This window comes from Gymnoscopelus braueri (assembly GCF_963280865.1).
Source record: "Gymnoscopelus braueri genome assembly, chromosome: 16".
NCBI lineage: Eukaryota > Metazoa > Chordata > Actinopteri > Myctophiformes > Myctophidae > Gymnoscopelus > Gymnoscopelus braueri.
The window spans coordinates 1,621,735-1,643,589 of NC_137616.1; the positions used below are offsets into that span (position 1 = coordinate 1,621,735).

At 42.2% G+C, this 21,855-nt stretch overlaps 1 protein-coding gene across 2 annotated transcripts in view; it reads left to right on the top strand.

Annotated features, from left to right (window-relative positions):
- LOC308103723 (uncharacterized protein) overlaps nt 1-18,535 on the top strand; it is a 30,921-nt gene extending 12,386 nt beyond the window's left edge. For both annotated transcript variants that reach the window (XM_080453854.1, XM_080453855.1), the window contains 3 exons: nt 12,706-12,849; nt 13,708-13,824; nt 17,292-18,535. In XM_080453854.1, the coding sequence (XP_080309980.1) occupies nt 12,706-12,849; nt 13,708-13,824; nt 17,292-18,118 (1,088 nt within the window). In that variant the 3' untranslated portion in view covers nt 18,119-18,535. The remainder of the gene's footprint in view (nt 1-12,705; nt 12,850-13,707; nt 13,825-17,291) is intronic.
- The last annotated feature ends 3,320 nt before the right edge of the window (nt 18,536-21,855 follow it).

Genomic DNA, 21,855 nt, shown 5'->3' on the forward strand with positions numbered 1-21,855 from the left:
TGTACTATAGCGAGAGTGAACTCGAATCACCTGGAGGACTTCCCCCGAACTAACAGTACTGTCAGATGCGTGATCGCAACGGAGGCCTTTGGAATGGGAGTCGAAATACCTGACGTACGACATGTCATGCACTGGGGACCATCGGACAACCTGCTGTCATACTGGCAGGAAGTGGGAAGGTGCGCCCGAGATGATGCACCTGGAAATGCTTGGATTTACATTTTCCCGGGGTCAATGCCCTAAAATGAGATTGACAAGAGCATGTTTGAGCTGGTGGACAACAAAACATGCTGCCGGAAGTGTAACTGCCCCTCTGCCTTGTAGGTATGGTAATGATGAGACAGTAGAGTTTCATACAGATGCTGGTTTATTTCCCCCGTAGCACCGTGAAAACTATTGAAAAACATGACAAAATGTACATGGACAGCAAGTCAGAAAATAGTACATTAGTCATTAAACAAACAGTAGACCAAAAATAAGCTTAACTTGAAATCAAACAAAATAATATACTTCTTAATGGTACAATAAAACAATACTAGACATGAAAATAAACTTTGTAAACAAAACCTATGCCTTAGGAAGACTTAAGACTTAACACTAAGACTGTTGCATTCATTGTGCATCTTTTTAACTGGAAATAAACATTCTGCAGTCGCCATCTTGGTTTGTATAGAACTATCGCGAGATTCCCCACAATGTGACTATTGTATTGACTGAAGGTACCGAAAAAATGGGGAAACACCGCCACTTAGTGGACCTTTTGTAAACCACACACACAAAAACAGTCTCCAAAACAAACTATGGCATCACAAAGATAGATAAACAGCTAACAAATCAATAAAGATGAACAACTATCAAAGTATCAAAACCATTTGGTTGGTGGTCATTTACACTCCCACCAAATCCTGCTATGAAGAAGAAGCATATGAAATAAACGTCTCTACTCATCACTCTCAAGGAGGTTGGGTGTTGCTAATGGCATAGTCATATGAATTGTAGCATCTAGGGATTGCAACTCCCTGAGCTTCTGAACGCCATCTTTCCACTCCTCCCACCGTGGCTTTAAGTCGTCTAGCTGTGGATCATCCTGACGGGTTGAAGGCTGGTCTCATGTCGACGTTGATGCTGAAGGTATCATCTTCTATAGGCCGCTGAAGGTCAAGTGCATGCTCTGTTTGAATTGCATCTGGTTTGAGCTTGACAGGTTCAGTGGCTGTAGCTTTTTCTGAGGGGTCTATGTAGTCAAGGGCTACTTTGTGGTTCAAGTTGAATTTGTGCAGACGTGGGCTTTCTCCTTTACACAAATCCCGTGCTTCGATTCGTTGTTTGGCCTCTTCACATGATGAGACACTGGCTAACGCTTTCTGTCGAATGTTGTCACTGGGAAATTGTATGAAGCGAACATCATCCTGTGACTTGCCTTTGTAGGTCTTTTCAGTGAAGTCTGACTCCAGGGTTTTCAGGATGTCAGTGGTCGATGGGGCTGGCATTTCCTTTACTGCAACTCGATGCACCATACTCAGGCTTCCCTGTCAATCTGGATGACGATTAGATGAGCCTATTATGCTCCAGCAAAGCTCAGTGCGTTGTGCAAAGGGTTCGTTTTTGCTGCCTATGACGACTTAAAGAGGAGCTAGCGCTGATGGACAGTCACAGCCGATTAACAGTCCCACCTCACAGTCTTGAAGTGCTGGTAACTTGTCTGCTAGGTGTTTGAGGTGAGGCCACTGTAATGCTGTTTTCCAGGTTGGGATGTAAGACTTCTCCACTGGGATGAAGCTACGAGTGTAGGCTTGTGATACACTGACGTTGTTTCCAGAATGGAGTGCTCAAACTTGTAGGCTACTGACACTCTTACTTGTTATGACTGTGTCAACAGCTGTCATTGTACTGAGTCTCAGCTTCACTGATTGACTTTCCACATTCAGCTTGTCAAGCAGATCTTCTAGGATGAATGTTGAATCGCTCTGTGTGTCGAGCAGTGCTTAAGTGAGAACCTCTCTGTGGCTCTTGTGCTGAGGACACGAATACTGGGACGATGCTAGAGGTGGCAGGAGCACATCTTGTCGTTGTATGCGACACAACCTTGTGGCCTTCTTGACTTTGGTTGTTCGCTGTAGCTGAGTCACTCTTAGTTGCTTCCACCGGCCTTTGTGTTCTCTCTTCGTGAAGACATGTTGGATGATGTTACAGGTGTGTCGCCTTTTACAATCTTTACTGTTGTGTCTCTTCCTTAAAGGAGAATTTTGGACTAAGTTTTTCTTACCTTTTCTATGATGTTATGATATCTTAAGATGAATGGTACAGTAGAAAAATGTCATAACTCTATCCCGGGTCCGCCACAGCTTAAAGTGCGCGGATAGGCCTTGCGTTAGATCGCACATTTTAACTCTTTCAGTGCCACAGTGTTTTCTGGCAGTGTGCTCCCAGTGCCAGCATTTATGGGCATTTTCACTACGCTTTCAAGACACACAGTGTGCTTTTGTGCTATGACTAAAATGATGTGCCATATCTCAAAAGAAAGATGAGACTCTCTTCTTTGCCCAGGAAAAAAAAGTGAGTTGCTAGCATATTCCGTTCTTTATTTATAGGCAGTTGAATAAAACTATTTTTCATCAAAAAACACCCTTCTGAGACTAGAAACCTGAGTAAAAGGCCTTTTTGTTTAGGAGACAACTTTCAGGCAGAAATCTACTCTTGCAAGACCCACAGAATATGTTGTGCTATGACTAAAATTATGTACCATATCTCAAAAGAAAGATGAGACTCTTTTCTTTGCCCAGGAAATGTGAGTTGCTAGCATATTCAGTTCGTAATTTATAGGCAGTTGAATAAAACTATTTTTCATCCAAAACAGCCCTGAGAATAGAAACATGAGTAAAAGTCAATCTTTAGCATTTTATTTTTGGCTCCAGTGATGCAGACATGTATACGGTAGTCATTTTCAAACAAATGACAAAAAATAAGATTGAATAAAAAACACAATTTTACTTCCAAGTGTTGCAAGTGATAAATGAGTAATAACATAAAACAATAAAATAAAACAGTTCACAAATCTGAGATTATATGCACATGGAACCAAATGGACCCTTACAGGTCTGAGACTCTGAGAGTGTATACAAATAGGACCAAATGGACCCTTAGAGGTCTGTAACTCTGAGAGTGTATACAAATAGGACCAAATGGACCCTTAGAGGTCTGTAACTCTGAGAGTGTATACAAATAGGACCCTTACAGGTCTGGAACTCTGAGAGTGTATACAAATAGGACCAAATGGACCCTTAGAGGTCTGTAACTCTGAGAGTGTATACAAATAGGACCCTTACAGGTCTGGAACTCTGAGAGTGTATACAAATAGGACCAAATGGACCCTAAGAGGTCTGTAACTCTGAGAGTGTATACAAATAGGACCAAATGGACCCTTAGAGGTCTGTAACTGTGAGAGTGTATACAAATAGGACCCTTACAGGTCTGGAACTCTGAGAGTGTATACAAATAGGACCAAATGGACCCTTAGAGGTCTGTAACTCTGAGAGTGTATATGTCACAGGGAAATTGGCATTCCAGGGAAATTGAAAGAGGAGCGCTTGCTTTTAGGCGCGGGGCTTCGGCGCGAGGCGGAGCTTTTCGAGACAGGTTTTTTTTACGCGAGGCTCGCGAGGAGGCGCCGCCTCGTTTCAAAGCCCAGCTTCGCGAGGAGGCGCCGTCTCGTATCAAAGCCCCGCTTCGCGCCTCCTCCTCCTCCTCGCGCCGCCTCATATCAAAGCCCCGCCTCGCGCCTCCTCCTGTCTGTCTGATATCTCTAGTCTCTCTCTCTCTCCGAGGAGGAGGAGGAGGAGGAGGAGGCCCGAGGCGGGGCTTTGATACGAGGTGGCGCGAGGAGGAGGAGGAGGAGGCGCTAGGCAGGGCTTTGATACGAGGCGGCGCGAAGAGGAGGAGGAGGAGGCACGAGGTGGGGCTTTGATGCGACGCGGACCGCACGTGATATAGTTATTGTCCATGACGGAGGCGCACCGACTCGGACGGCGCTGATTCGACACAGCAGAGCATCGGCCGGTCGGCGCGGGCACTCGCGCCTGGAGGCGCTCGGGCGCGTCTCCTCGGCCTCAAGCTCTGCTGTGTCGAATCAGCGCCGTCCGAGTTGTAACCCGATAGGGGGAGAATAGATCTTTTTATCGGTTACTATCCACGACGACACACATGTGTGCGTGTGTGTGTGTGTGTGTGCGCATGCACACACACACACGCACACGCGTGCGCGTGCGCACACATGCGTGTGCATGTGCACACACACACACACACACACACACACACACACACACACACACACACACACACACACACAGACACACACACACACACACACACACACACACACACACACACACATGCATGTGCATGCATGTGGCTTCATTGCCCTCTAACGTTGGTTCTACAGAATTGCCTGGGTGGGTGGTAAAAATAAGCGCTCCCCTTTCAATTTCCCTGGAATGCCAATTTCCCTGTAACATATACAAATAGGACCAAATGGACCCTTAGAGGTCTGTAACTCTGAGAGTGTATACAAATAGGACCCTTACAGGTCTGGAACTCTGAGAGCGTATACAAATAGGACCAAATGGACCCTTAGAGGTCTGTAACTCTGAGACTCTGAGTGTGTAGTAAACAAAAAAAATGTAGTAAATAAATAACAAAACAAAAAACTGTTCACATTGCTCACAAGTTCTACTCTTTGTGATCGTAAGTTGTGAAACATTCTTTGCACAAAGGGACAAGACATCTAGCACACTGGTATTTTGTCTCGCGCCGTTTGTCTCCTTTCGTCGTATGGTAACAGACCTTGCAGCGCTTAGATGGATGATCTTTTTTGGTGGTGGGCGGATGATGGACAAGGACATGTCCCAGAGCAGACAGCCTTCTCCGGGGGTCAATGCGTGGTGGATCCTGTACAGGCCTGGTCCATCCCTTGATGAGCCTGTCCATGAAGGACTCCATGGTGTTACACTCGCCCCGTGGATTCTTGGCCTTGTACAGTATGAAGGCATTGAAGATGCAGATCTGGAACAAGTAAATGACAAATGTGTTTGTCCACTTCATGGTCTTCCTGGCAAAGGGATAATAGGAAATATTTTGATCCAGTTTGTCCACTCCATTCATGGAGTGGTTGTACTGGATCACACAGACAGGCTTCGCTTTTTCCACTCGAATGGCCTTTCCTTTCTTCACCCGACGCCACGCTGGTACACTCTCCATCTCATCCTCATGGCAGCTTGTGACCATCCTGACCACATTTGTGTCTCGCCATGCCGTAACCATCACCCTTCGATTGTGAAAGACAATTCTCTCCCCAATGGCCAGGGAAGAATTGGAAGCAGAGAAGATGGTCGGTGGTTCACCCCTGTTCTTCCTCAGTGTACCACAGATGTGAGTCTTCTTATCAAGGAGCTTATTGCATAATTTCACAGAATTATAGAAGTTATCCATAAACAAAGTATAACCATGACCTGAAAGGGTACCGAGAAGAGCGAGTACTGTCTTTTCTAGAGTTTCAGATTTCCCACAATATGGCCTCAAATTATGACAGTACCCTGTAGCTGAATCACACAATATGTACGATTTTATGCCATACCTTACAGGCTTTTGGGGGTTATACACCTTGAAGCTAAGTCGCCCTCTCCAGAGTAGGGTCCCCTCATCTATAGAGATGGAGGAATTTGGCTGATACAAATCACCAAATTTGGTGACTAGGTAGTCCAAAACAGGACGTACCTTGTACATTTTGTCATCTTGTCTACTCTTCACATCAGCCACACTGTTGTCTGTAAAGTGCAGAAATCTATGGATCAACTGAAACCTATTACGGGCCATGAGGAGCCCTAAGAATGTTTTCAGTTCATCAAGTGTGAGTGGACTGTCAGTCCATGCATGGACTCTTGACTTTGGCTTATTTTTGACGCTCGCAATGACCTGCTTTGCATACAGGTTTGTCTGATCGACGATAAGTTGTAGAAGCTCGTCAGTCAGAAACAGCTGGAGAAAGTCCACTGGAATGTCTGAATCCAGGTCAGCAGCGGCATTGAAAGGTCCGGGATCTGCTGTGAATGGGAAGGCCTCTGGCACCCACTCCATGTCACCCAGGTCGTACCACTTCAGAGGATCAGCCACGCCACGACGACGCCCCTTTCCTGGCTGTGGTCTACCTGTAAATTACAGAAATACATAATTACCATAAAATACATATTACATTTTACGACATTTTTTTGTATTGGTGTGGGGGGGTTGTCATGTGGGTTTTTAGCTTTGTAAAGGATTTTTCAATTGACTTATTGTATGCTACAATGCAAGCTGGCTTCTGTTGTGAAAATGTATCAGTAAGAAAAAGCTTACCTCTAGCTCTACTGCCAAGACCCAACTCTTCATCAGCTGACTGCGAATCCTGCTCCTCGCCACGACAACGCCCCTTTCCTGGCTGTGGTCTACCTGTAAATTGCAGAAATACATAATTACCATAAATACATATTACATTTTACAACACTTTTTTTGTATTTGTGTGGGGGGGTTCCAAATGGATCCTTACAGGTCTGTAACTCTGAGAGTGCACTAAAGGAACCAAATGGATCCTTACAGGTCAAACTTTGAGAATGTACAAATAGAACCAAATGTAACCTTATTGTCAGTACATTATAAATAATAATAATAATGAATTGCATTTGTATAGTGCTTTGCTAAGTGCTCACTTACTCAAAGCGCTATACAATGTTTCATTCATTCACACACCGATGGTGGAGGGACATCGGGAGCAATTATGGGTTCAGTGTCTTGCTCAAGGACACTTCGACACTAACTCTGGGGGAGCCAAGCTCATAGCGTGGCATGGTGCCGTGCTCTGAGCTTGTAGACATCTTGGCTCTTATGTCATGTAAAATATAATGTATTATAGGGCACATGGATGAACACATAACGTGGCGGCAGTGGCTCAGGGGTAGAGTGGCCGAATGGAAGCCGGAAGATTCCCAGTTCGATCCCGGGCTCCCCCAGAGTTAGTGTCGAAGTGTCCTTGAGTAAGACACCGAACCCATAATTGCTCCCGATGTCCTTCCGCCATCGGTGTGTGAATGAATGAAACATTGTATAGCGCTTTGAGTAAGTGAGCACTTAGCAAAGAACTATAAAAATGCAATTCATTATTATTATTTATAATGTACTGACAATAAGGTTACATTTGTACATTCTCAAAGTTTGACCTGTAAGGATCCATTTACCAATCTTTACCAGCTGTACCATAAACAATAGCCATCAGGCCTAGGAGAGACACTGTGGCTCTTATGCCATGTACAATATAATGTATAAGGCACAAAGATGAACACAATGTACTGACAATAAGGCTACATATAACCAATCATGATAACATAATAGGATTTCCTCCACAGAACCAAATGGATCCTTACAGGTCTGTAACTCAGAGTGTACAAATGGACCCCATTTACTAAATACATTCATTTAATCTCACATGTGCAGGGAAACCTTACCTCGAGCTGTACTGCCAACACGTGCGGTAAAACTGGATCTGGGCTGTGTCTTCCTTGACTCAGTATCTGAAATCATAGTAAAATATCAGATAGTTATGGTAAAGATATGCACAAAATCAGAGAAGACTTTTACAGTTGCCATGTGGGTTTTTAGCTTTGTAAATGATAAAAGCATTGAACCAACAGATAGGATACAAATGTATTTGTCCACTTGTTTGACTTCCCAGGTAATACACAATGTTTGGGTCCACATCAATATCAACTCCATTCATTGACTTATTGTATGCTACAATGCAAGCTGGCTTCTGTTGTGAAAATATATCAGTAAGAAAAATAAAAAGCTTACCTCTAGTTCTACTGCCAAAACCAAACTCTTCATCAGCTGTCTGTGCACTGTGTGCAGCAGCACCACCACCCCTCTCCTCCTCCTCCTCCTCCTCCTCCGATGAGTCTAAGTAAAATATTGGTATGTAAATATGATGTCCACAAAATCACAAATTTCAGGCATTAGCAGACACTCTTATCTATATCTGAATCCCCAAAAAGACACCCAGTAAAATATTGGTAGGTAAATATGATGTCCACAAAATCACAACTTATTTCAGGCATTAGCAGATAGATAGATAGATATGCAACACAACAGACATGCAATAGACATACATGCAACCTAAATTTAGAGATAGACAGACAGACAGACAGACAGACAGACAGACACATTTCATCTCAAACACGATAACATTTACTTCTTACCACTGCTATCTGGGAAAGAACGTGGTCTGCTCCTGGTGTCGTCCTGCTCTCTCAAGGGAAACCATTCCTCACCATCCGACTCCAGCTCAGTATCTGACGAATCAGACTGAGATCTTTGTGAATTGAACGGGCTTTCGAGGACCTCATGGCGACTCGTCGTCACCCTACCACTGCGACGGAGAAGCTGGGTCGGTTCAAGTTCCTCACCGCCAGATATCTCCGAGTCTGTCTCGGGCACTACGGTCGCGGAGGCTCCGGTCACCGGTGCCGCGGGCACCTCGACGCGACGGAACGTCATCGTCTCCTCTATAGTTTGCTGGGGCTGCTGGCGACGTTCAGAATCGGCTGTCCCGGTACTGGCCCTGCTCGGCCCAAGGACTGGATCGCCGACAGGGCGACTGGAAGCAGCGCTTCTGCGCCCGGTAGCGGCAGGGTGCTTCCGCTTCACTGGCTTAGGGCCAGGCAAGTTCTCTCTCGTGTGTGTGTGTGTGTGTGTGTGTGTGTGTGTGTGTGTGTTCTCTCAAACTCTCTCTGTAAAATCGATCGATCGCTTACGCTCTCTCTCACAAGCACTCCTCTCTGCTTCCCCACAATGGGCATTGTGTCCAACAAGCTTTTATAAACTTCTGTTTTGGTCAGGTGGTGGACGGCGGTCCTTTGATGATAGGTGCCTCACAGGTTGTTTATGATCAGTCCTGATGGCTGTTGTCGGGGTTCGTTTGATTTCAGAGGTCCCAACAAGTTTGTTTGCTCACGTGTCTACTTTCTTCAAAGAAGCTGTCCCCCAGCTGACCCCATGACTTGATGTCGGTGTTGTTTGATCACAGAGCCCCCAATAAGTTGTTTTCTCACGTGATTCCTTCATCAAAGAAGCCCCAAGGATTTGTTTTCCTACGCTCTGTGTGTGTGTGTGTGTGTGTGTGTGTGTGTGTGTGTGTGTGTGTGTGTGTGTGTGTGTGTGTGTGTGTGTGTGTGTGTGTGCGTGTGTGTTGTTTTGCTCACGTGACGTTAGACCAAAGAAGCCGCTGTGTGTGTGTGTGTGTGTGTGTGTGTGTGTGTGTGTGTGTGTGTGTGTGTTCCCACGAGTTGTTTTGATCACGTGGTGGACGGCGGCTGTGATCACAGAATGTTTATGTTTGACTGTCACAGAAGCTGTTCTGATCATGGGAACTCTAGATGTTTTTGATTATAGGTCACCCTGACTTTTGATGGCATGATTTCATGTTTTCTTTCATGATAGAAGCCCCAAATTAAGTCACAGGCTGGGGAAGAGCGCCATCTAACTTTTTTTTTAACGTCTTAGACGTCATGTGGCACTCAGAGCGTTACATGGCCATGACGTCTTAGACGTCATGTGGCACTGAATATTTTTTTTAGATCTGACGTTCATAGTGACAGAACACTGTAAAAAAAATAGAGTCTCGCTAGATGAGATTGAAATCTCGAGATTTCAATTTCGTCTAGCGAGACATAGGTTGTTTTTTTTTTTTTTTGGTTGCATAATGTTCTGTCACTATGAATGTCAGATCTAACAAAAAAAAAGCTATTAAAATATGCGATCTAACGCAAGGCCTATCCGCGCACGTTTTAAGCTGTGGCGGACCCGGGATAGAGTTATGAAAATGTTCTACTGTACCATTCATCCTAAGATATCATAACATCATAGAAAAGGTAAGAAAAACTTAGTCCGAAATTCTCCTTTAAGCATCCAAAGCAGAGATAGTTTTGGTGGATGAATGCATTTTTATCTACAATGGTTTTTGAAGCAAAGGTGGGCCACCTACAGTAGCAATGCTATGTGTTTCTTCTTTGCAGACAGAGCAAGGTGGTTTCGCCTTACTGGATGAGTCTTCAGTCTCTGAGGTGTCAGTCCCTGAGGTGTCATCCTCCTCTTCCGTATTTGTGTTGAAGGCTCTGGCTCTCTTTGGAAACTTCTCTTCTGTGGTTTTGAAGTTAAACAGTAATGGGGAGGCGAGGGGGTTACAGGCGATCCGGGCCTCTTTGTTCAGGAACGCTGTGAAACTTGCTAGACTTGGGTAACTTCCGGACAAGTCCAGTGCATCTACTACGATTCTGCACCACTTTCGTACAATCCACTTCCAGTTTATTGAGCAGTTTATGATTTGACTGTTTCAGCATGGCTTTTGGGAATGTGAAATAACAAAACATTGAAATATAATCAAAATTACACCACCTTTGTGGGAGCATAGATGTTCATTTTGTAAGTTGTTTACATTTGACTATTACGCAAATGTATACTTACAAATATATTACATTTGTATGTGTTGTACATTTGTATGTGTCTTTGTTTAGTTTGAATATTTTTTTTTTTTTGTAACACTACATAAAACACTTTACTTTGTTTACCTTTGAAATCTCTGTTTAAAAATTCGTTGACCAGGTCCAGAGCTATATTTCCCCGCGGGCGTCCCTGAAGGTTTGCCACCCGGTTCCAGATCATGTCAAGGCGAAGGTTCTCTGGCAGAAGACCGTTTATCCCTGACAAGATATACATTTCCATGCATCTCGTTTGTATTAGTACATCAATTTGGTTGTTCCTACAAAGGAAATTAAAATCTATCCGAACAATAAATCATATGTGACCAAGGACATAAAAGATGTAATAAATGAGAGGAAAACAGCCTTCATAAACAAAGATTTCGGTGCACTTAAATTGACAGAAAAAAAGCTAAAAACTGAAATGAGGCAGGCTAAATTGGCACATAGACAGCATATAGAGGATGCGTTTAAAGCCAAAAATCTCAAAAAGGCGTGGGATACTATGAAATCCATGACAGGAATGTCATCCCCAACCGAACCTATTGTGACAGACAATGAACTTGGCTTTGCTAATGACCTAAATACTTTCTTTGCCAGATTCAAATCATTAGGCGATTCCTCTAAGTGCACTGAAATACTTAAGGCTGTAACACCTGCCCCCTAAGACAGAATTATCATCACTGAAGAGGATGTCAGGAAAGTGTTTCGGTGTACTAACACAAGGAAAGCTAATGGGCCGGACGAGTGCAGTGCTTTTCTCCTCAAAAACGTTGCATCTGAGTTGGCTCCTGTGTGGCAACCAATATTTCAAACCTCTGTAGACACACACACAATTCCTCGTGTTGGAAACCTCACACATAAAACCGTTACCCAAAATCCAATGTCCAAAAGAACATAAGGATTATAGACCCATAGCTCTCACTTCAGTGATCATGAAATCATTGGAAAGAATACTGTTGCAACATCTTGTGAGTATAACTAAAGACAAATTCGATCCCTGTCAGTTTGCTTATAAGAAAGATTACGGTACAGAGGATGCGGTTGACACACTGGTCCACTTCATTACAAAACACCTAGATGAGTCTAATAAGAATCATGCAAGGGTGCTGTTCTTAGACTTCTCTTCAGCTTTCAATACAATACAGTATAATATTCTGGTGTCAAAGATGGTACAGTTGGAACTGAATCCATACTTAATTCACTGGTATGCTTCCTTCCTTACTAACAGAGTACAAAGGGTGAAAGTGAGCAGAACCCTCTCCTCAGCATTAACTACTAATGTTGGTGCTGCCCAGGGTTGTGTAAGCTCAGCTGTACTTTTCACCCTTTTATACTGACAGCTGTCGTACTGAGGAATGTCTGTCTGAATGTTGCACTGACACACCAGACCAATACATTCTAAAGTACTCTGATGATACAGTTTTGATTTCTCTAGGATAGTTCCAGTGATCCTGGACTGCACCAACACAGTAAATAAGGTGGTGGAGTGGAGTGATAACAACGCTCTTATCATTAACACAAAAAAAGACAGAAGAGATGGTTTTTGGTGCTCCACTAGAGATACACAGATCCCCCATTACTATTCATAGTGAAAAGATCAACCAGGTATGTTCGTATACATACCTAGGAGTAGTAATAGACCACCTTTTGTCATGGAAAGACCAGATTGAATCAGTGGGTAAGAAGACAAAGCAAAGAGTGTATTTCCTTCGCCGTGGTACCGATGAGCCAATACGACCGCACCACAGGCTACATAACCTGTCGTCGGGAGTAAAAATAACAAATACACTTTCGCTACTCACCAAAACAAAAATGGTTTTATGGAGTTGAAAGCCAACTCTACTAAGTGGGAGCACTCTGAGAGCCCCCCCCCTCACGTCTAAAATACACTTCTTGGGCAAAATGTAAAATAATCCACCGGATGGAGAAAAAAATTACAAAAACTGTACAAAAAAACTACAAAATGTATAAAAACACCAATTAATCACTAAGTATATACAACCCATCATCATTACATAATTAATACAATTATACTGGTAAGCCCAACTTCCTACCTCCTATATACCAAACAGGTAGGAGCTTGGACTGACCAGGACCTGCTCGTCTGGCACTCTCAGGCTTTGCTAATGCATGTTGATTTCCACAGAGCACCACAGGGAGAGGTCTACAGTATCTAGAGAGATGTCCTCCAAAAGATATTCAACGTTGTCAGAGGAACAGCGAGAGATGGATGAGGGACGTGGACTGTTTGACGCAAGGATGCAACCTGTAGTAAAGTTGTACAGGATAGGTATGTAGTGTTTTATTTACTGCTGTTTTAAACCTGTAGTAAGTCTGTACAGGATAGGTATGTTTAAGCCTGATTGCTTGTGATATCAATCACAATATTTAAGTTAAATACAAAGCTGATTTATGTTGAATAACTTGACTTAATAAAATAATAATAATAATGATAATACACTTTATTTGTACAGCACCTTTCATGACATGAAATGCAGCTCAAAGTGCTTTACAGAGCTAGAATGAAGCACAAGTGCTTTACAGAAAAAGTACAAATAATGTAACAATAAAGCAAAAAAAAAGCAAAAGCATAAAACAGTAAGACACATTCAACAACACACATTTGGCCTATTTAGGTACACACTTCAATAAGGAACCACACAGACCCAACCTATTGAAAGTCCTTATTATAACATTATTTTTTAATGTCACATCAAAGTCCTTATTATTAAAGTCAATATTCATGTCACATCAAAGTCCTTATAATTAAAGTCCTTATTCATGTCACATAAAAGTTCTTATTATTAAAGTCCTTATTTATGTCTCATCAAAGTCCTTATTCTTAAAGTCCTTATTCATGTCACATCAAAGTCTTTATTATTAAAGTCCTTATTTGTGTCACAAAGTCCTTATTATTAAAGGTTTCATGACATTCAGTTTTACACATTAAACACATTAAAAGTCTTTATCATGGTCCTTCAACCGTGTATTAAGATGATCCATGGCAGGTTTTTTTCTCTCTGATTTTTAAAGCCTTTTCAACTGCAATGAAAAAATAAATCTTTGCCTGCGGGTGTCGCTGTTGAGGGATTTTGCCCCCCCCCCCCCATAAGACCTTTAAAGTGTGTATTGTATTCCTTCATCCCAGACCAGTGTGTGGAGTCCAGTCTGCAGGTGATGATCAGTTCTCCAGCCAGGACTGTTTCTATTAAGCAGGAAACTGAAGACCACCTTAAACAGGAACCTGCAGACCACCTGGATCTCAGTAAGTTTCAAGCCCTCCGTCTTTATTTCTTTTATTGGTGAAAGTGGGCCGGTACAGAGGGTGTAAAGATGAACGGAAATAAATCCGTTATCAATTTCAGCATTAACAATGTGACTGCATCGATGCATGGGCCCCTTCATCTATCTAAATGTACCATGAATTGGACGATGGTTCGGTTGTAAAAGTATTAATGGGTTCACTGAAGCTTTGCTGCTGCAGAAGACTCACTGATCTAACATTAACAGGTAGGGGAGTAACAATACATTTTAACAACGATTCGATATGTATCACGATACTTGGTTGTCGATACGGACATGAACGATACAGGTTCATTGAGAACGATACGATACGATTTGATTCAAAGACTTAAAATCAATATAGTATCTATTTATTTACCAAATAATTCTGAGTGAAAATTAAATACCTGGATACTGGATAATAGTACAAAATTCCTCAATTTCCTTATTTTCCAGTAGCGGATAAATTAATTAATTATTATGAATATAAACATAATAAGTCAACAATCAACAATTCAATGGCATTGCCAAATGCCCATTTTATTTGACCACTTTGTTTTTAACTGCACCTTCAAAACAAATTTTCATTGCACCTTCAAAAATAACATTGTTAATTGTGCCTTCAAGCTGCTTCTGATTAAAGAAGTTAGGGACGCTTGGGGTTTCACTGTGTAAAGTAAATTTACTCAAGTACTGTACTTAGCACATTTTTTAGGTATTTTTACTTTACTGGAGTATTTCTAATTTTCAATACTTTTACTTCTACTCCACTACGTCTCAGAGGCAAATTTCACTACAATGATTTGTAGATTTGCATACATTTTATTCATTTGAAAACTAGTGAAATGGGACATTCTGAATAATGAGTACTTTTACTTTTGGTACTTTAAGCACATTTTGATACCAATACTTTTGTACTTTTACTCAAGCCAGCGCGGACCCGTTCGGTGCCCCCCGGGACGGTTTTGTCAACGGGGGGTTGTGTGTTGCCCTCAGAATCTTTTTGGGTGCCATTTTACACCACTAACATTAATCTTTTATTTTTAATTATTGTATATCTGCTATTTTTGAATAGCCAACGTATACAATATGGATAAATGGGTGAAACTCGGACCCGTTCGGTGCCCCCCGGGACGGTTTTGTCAACGGGGGGTTTTGTGTTGCCCTCAGAATCTTTTTGGGTGCCATTTTACACCACTAACATTAATCTTTTATTTTTAATTCTTGTATATCTGCTGTTTTTGAATAGCCAACGTATACAATATGGATTTTACATTAACCACTTGAACCCTAGCAGCTGAAAATAGCAGATCTACAAGCGTCATGTTTCAACTGCACGGACGGTGTCACACGCAAACGCGTTACCTAAAGAATTCGGTCTGAGCATGCGCAAAATGGCGGCTCCCGTGGATTATTATTGATATTTGTATCGTCTTTCTAAGACGATTTCTACGTGGATTTTATTGTTTATAAAGTAGGATAAAGTAGGACGTGGCCATGCAAAATGGTGGTGTCCCGTGGATTTGTAAGATATTCGTGGTAAAAAAATATTTTACCGGTGCGCGGTAGAGATGCGCGGATGGCCTCTCACGTCACCCGAATCCGCATGTACAAATTAATTATCCGCCCGTTATCCAACCGCAATAATTATATTATCCAATTTGAATATCCGCACCAACCGTTTTTCCCGTATGTCAAAATATTATTATTTTCTGGTATTCCCCGTTAGTTTTAGTATTAGTTGTGCGATGCGATCACAAAATGCATTGATTTAGCCTATGGAATGTCGGTGCGTCTTTTTTCTTTTTTTTAAACCGGTGCTGCGCTGAACATACAGAGCGCACTGCTCTGCTGCGCTGAACATACAGACTATGTGCGGCATCCAACATACAGGAATCCAACACATGCGGCATCCAACATACAGAGCGCACTGCTCTGCTGCCAGCGCAGCAGCGCAGCACCGGTTTAAAAAAAAGAAAAAAGACGCACCGACATTCCATAGGCTAAATCAATGCATTTTGTGATCGCATCGCACAGAGGCTGCTCTACACACTCACACAGACACAAGCACGCAGAGATTTAGCTATTTTATGGATAGATATATTAGATGTCATTAATTTATTTACCGCAATATTTCACCCGCGGTTTATCCGATATTAATGAATAATTATATTTGATTGACCCGAATCCACCCAAACTGCGGTTAACTGTGGCAACCGCGGCTAAAACCGCGATCCGCGCATCTCTAGTGCGCGGCCCGAAAAAGCCCGGTCCCCTCGTGTGACAAAGTGAGTTGTGGGAGGATCCAGGAGGGCCCTATCCGAGGAACTAAGCTGGCGCACTGGCTCATGGGGTTTTAGCAAGCCCACAATGTAGCTGGGAGCCAGTCCATGTAGGGCTCAATAAAATCTTAAAATCAATTCTGTAGCTCACAGGCAGCCAGTGTAGGGCAGCCAGGATGGGTGTGCTATGGTCTCGTTTCTTTGTGTTAGTGAGAATTTTTTGCACCATCTGGAGACGGGAAATGGCTTTTTTATGAATGCCCGAGTAGAGGGAGTGACAGTAGTCCAAGCGGGATGAAATGAAGTCCAAGCGGGATGAAATGAAGGCATGTATGACAGTTTCCAGGTCTGCAGTGGATATAAATGATTTCATTTTGGCAATGTTCCTAAGTTCCTAAGGACTGGACTACTCTTGTAACTTGTGCGTTGAATGAAATGTCTGGGTAAAAAATTACGCCCAGGTTACGGGCAGTGTGGGTGATATTTGAAGCTAAGGTGCCAAGTTCAGAATGGAAGGAGTGAGTGGAATTTGGGGGGCTGATTTCTGATTTTGTTTTGTTAAGTTGTAGGAAATTCTGGGACATCCATTTCTTGATGTCCAAGAGACATGCAAGCAGGCGGGCTATGTTTCCTGCGACAACATATTGTAGGGGGATGTATAACTGCGTATCTATGGAACTGGATGCCATGGTGACGAATAATGTTGCCAATTGGCAACATTATTCGTCACCATGGCATCCAGTTCCACAGCTACGCCGATGATAATATCTGATCTGCAAGCTCAAATCTCGTTGTAGCACGGTGTGTTGAGAGTTTGTAGATCAGCTCAGATTTTTGATCGATACAATGGCATTAAAGGACGATTTTCTGTTGAATAAAGCGATACAGTAGATACAGTTACAGGCCTATTAACAAGTCATTACTTAAAATAATAATAAGGACTGCCTCTCATTCAGCTCGTCTCGCATCTTCTCTGGAGCTGATATGTAAATAAACTACGGACAAAATATTTACAGTACAGAGCGCAGTCAGCGCACCATCAAATAAAAATTTGGGGGCCGAGTAATCTGTTGATACTTTTTCCAGCCACAACTCTGCACTGAGGTAATACAGTGGAGGTAAAAGATTCAAACCTTTTATAGAGTATCTTTGTATCTTTTTTCCCAAGACTTCCTAGACGTCCCTGTGTTTAAAGAGGAGGTTTCACCTGAAGAGGAGTGGAGCCCCAGTCTGGTCCAGGAAGAACCACAACTTCCACAGATTAAAGAGGAACAGGTTGAGCTACTTCAAAGACCAGAAGAGGCTGGTGGGTCAACATTGACATTACTAGCAGTGAAAAGTGAAGATGATGATGAAAACAGAGAGACAGAGCCTGTAGCCAGCACCTCAACTGAACACATGAAAACACATGCTGATGTAGAGGACTGTGGAACATCACAGCCAACTAGTGATGACCAGCTCCTCTCTTCACACTGTTCTGAATCGGACACTGAAGACAGTGATGAGTGGGAGGAGACTAGGGGAGATCAGTCAGCTTTAAAAACACTGAAATCACACAAGACACACAATGTGGGAGGACAGCACAAGCTATCCCAGGACCTGAAATCATCAAAAATAACTCACACAGGGAAGAAAAGTTTTAGGTGTACAGATTGTGGCAAAATGTTTAATCACAAGGGACATCTGAATATACACACAATGATTCACACAGGTGAAAAGCCCTTTTCTTGTACAGTTTGTGGTAAAGGCTTTACTCAGATGGCTCATCTTAAATTACACATGAGGACTCATACAGGTGAAAAGCCCTTTTCTTGTACAGTATGTGGTAAAGGCTTTGCTCAAAAGAGTGATCTAAAAAAACATTTGAGGACTCATACAGGCGAAAAGCCATTTTCTTGTACAGTTTGTGGTCAAAGCTTTGCTCTCAGAAGTGCTGTAAAAAGACACATGAGGACTCATACATGTGGGCAAGGCAATCCTGTTAGTGGAAGCTAGTCACACATCGTCACACATATATGATCATTCAGTCTAATCCAGGATGACAATGAGAAGGATACTAAAGCAGAGGAATCGCATAATCTGATGACTGAATCAACTCTTTGTTTATAGTTTATTGTGTATATAGTTTTATCTTTTGTATGGATCTGGAATGAACTCCCCACTGATGTCAGGACAGCAGAGTCACTGCCCATCTTTCGCCGCAGACTGAAAACCCACCTCTTCAGGAAACACTATTGATTGATTGATTGACATTTTTATTAGGCAAAAGAATGTAAAACAACACAGTTACTTTTATAATACTTTTGTCTAAAAGGTCCGACCAAAAAAGTCCTTGCGGACCTGTTTCCGTTGGGGTCCTTGAATAAATTTCATAGACATATATAGTAGCAACCAAACAGTTCAAATCAACATAAAAAACAGAGAAAAAATACCACTATGTACAAAAAAAGCATCATGAAAAAAAAAATATATATATACACAAAAAAAAGGGGGGGGTCATCTGTCTACAGGGAAACTGGTACTACCTCCTCTTATGGCCTCCAGAAAGATGAGTTTTTAGGGCTGTTTTGAATGAGCCCAACGAACTGCATTTTTTGATGCATGGGGTTAGGCTATTCCATACCTTGGTGGCCGTGCTGTAGAAGGATAATTTGCCCATGTTTGTTTTATGGGTGGGTGGTACCAGATTGTTGTTTACGCTCCTTCTAGTTTCGTGACTGTGGGTGTCACTAACCTTTTGGATGTATTTTGACAGATAAGCGGGTATAGGGGGCATTTCGGGCAAATCTGCATTTACAATTTTGAAGACAAGTCCCATTTTTTGTTGTTTAACCCTGTCTTCCACCCTGAGCCAGCCTAGGCTGGCAAAGTGAGTGGGAGAGAGGTGGGTCATGGGCCCCGGTCCGAGAAGTAGTCGAATCAGTTTGTTTTGGGAGGTTTGAAGCTTAGTCTTCAGTGACACTGAGGTGTTGGAGTACCAAGAGGAGCAAGCATAGTCAAAAAGGGGCTGAATCAGGGTCCCTGAGAGGGTCCTGAGGGCCTGAGGGTTGACAAAAGAGGAAACTCTGCCCATAAATCTGGTTCTCTGGTTTACCCTTTTGACCACCTTTGTTGCCATGCTTTCTCCTGTGAGGTATTTGTCAAGAATACATCCCAAATAGGTAATCTCTTCTTTGCTAGAGATGATTGTGTCATCGACTTTGTTTGTTTCTGTTTCAGAAAGTAGGTAGCTGATATATTGCACTTTTACCTTAGTGCTAGGTATACTCTTGGTTGCTTGTTTTTGCAGAAAAGGCACTTAGGGTTATTAGTAGTTTCGTTCCCTACCTATGTTGAATGCACTTATTGTAAGTCGCTTTGGATAAAAGCGTCTGCTAAATGACTGTAATAATGTAATGATCTTATTTTTGATTCAACATGATGGAATTTCATTTGTTTGTATTTATTATCTTGTATTATTCCCTCCAGTTCATAGGTTATTGGGTCGGGGGATTTTAGTATAATCTGAGATTCAATTGGAATCAACTTCTGAAAAGTCTATTTTACTGATTTTCATTTCAGAACCTAAATTTAAAAAATGCTTCATTTTTCAAATAGTCAATTCCAATTGAAGCTCAGATTATACCAAGATCCCATAAACCCTTGTAGGGTCAGGGGATCTTAGTATAATCTGAGCTTCAATTGGAATTGACTTCTGAAAAGTCTATTTTACTGATTTTCGTTTCAGAACCTATATAAAAAATTGGTTAATTTTGTCAATTTTCTAGCAAACAAAAAAAACTGGAAAATGCTCAATTTTTCTGATATTCTGATTAGTATTTTGCCATTTTTTTATTTGGGACTGACAAAAGAAAAAGCTATATTTGTCTTTGTTTTTCTTAATTCATCTGGAATATAAAAGCTTGAAATGGTTATATTTGAAATGTCAGTCATCTTTTATTCATCCTTTTTCATCAAAACAAAGAAGTCACGTGACCATGTGTCAAATCACGTGGTCTTTGACTATCAAAATAAAAGTTGTAGTCTAGCATATAAGCAATAGGATCTACAGACAGACAGACAGACAGACAGATAGATAAACAAGTGTCTTGCAGAAAATAAATTGGGCCATACTGCTTAATCTATAATAGGCTACTGTATATCTTACAATAAATGCACCAAATCTCTGTATGTATGTCTGTAATCCACGTATCTCGAGAACCGTTCACCCGCCCGACTTCAAATTCGCCACACACGTCACAGACGACCCGAGGGAGTGCAGTGCCTGGCCCAGAGTCGGTCGGATAGGCGGTTGACAAGAACCACCAGAAAAGGCTATGGATTGATTTGGCAAATTCCACACACCTGCCATTTGATTACTTAGTCAGTCCAATTTCCACAGTCAGTTTGCACACAGTCAGTTTCACACATTCTCCACAGACCCACTGCACAAGGACTTTCCAGAACTGGCAACACCCCCCCCATACGCCCATATATGGCCATACCCATATATGGGCTTATACTGATAACATCAGGGATGTCCATATATCGGCTTTAAAAGGGAAAAGCACAGACATAGAGATTTCCATATATGGCCATAAAAGGGACACAGACGGACAGACAGATAGATAGACATATACAGAGATCTCCATATATGGGCACAAAAGGGACACAGACAGACAGACGGTAAAACGGGTGGAATGACAACGGGTACAACAGGTATTGCATAACAGGGTGGGGCATACATTCCCTATTTTAATTGTTCCCAACTTGCATCGTTCCCAAGTCGGCCGGTGACCGACGGGCACAGGTCTAGTCTTATAAAAAAAAGAAAATCTCCCAACTTAATTCCATTTTATCCTCATTTAGTGTTGAGGCCCTTGGCCGATATGCTATTGACCACAGTTCCCTTTGAGGTCCTGCTCGCTGCTGGGCCTATAGAGACACACGGCCGGAAGCGGAAGGCCTACAAATTCACGCCCACTTTTGAGACAGCGCCGCTACTCGAGGTCCGTTCGAACGATGAACTGCAGCTGCCAATGCAATCTCTATGAGAGGCATTGTAAAATACCGTAATTTCACTGGTTAACTACTGAGGCTGTTTTTTTGTGTTCTAATAAACTGTCCCATTTGTTTAATTTATCCTTTTTAATGTCCCATATCTGTCATCTCGATATACTAGCCACAATATACTATAATATACTCCATCAGTGTGTCAAAAGTTCTAGCTTCTGAAATCTTACGTTTAAGTGGTCGCATGGTATATACTAGCCATGGTTCACATGACGCTTGTATACAAGCGTCATGGTGCCGAGTCCCCCTGGTCTAAAGTTGTGTTGTGTTTTTTTCACATTGCCATCTCTCACATAAACATAAACGTTCAGATTTAAAATATAAAGTGCTTACCACCAAGCCACGGATGTTACAAGGCGATGCGGACCGCGATGAGTACCCGTATCTCCCGTATTGTTCAATAAAAAGCATTTTAATCCCATCGCCGGCCATTTTCTCCAAATTGTCTCCGATACTTTCAACCATGCGACACTAATGGTTGGGAGGTGTATTGCACTCTGATACATTACAAAACAAAAAAAAAGAAAAAAAGAAAATGGCCGGCGATGGGATTAAAATGCTTTTTATTGAACAATACGGGAGATACGGGTACTCATCGCGGTCCGCATCGCCTTGTAACATCCGTGGCTCGGTGGTAAGCACTTTATATTTGAAATCTGAACGTTTATGTTTATGTGAGA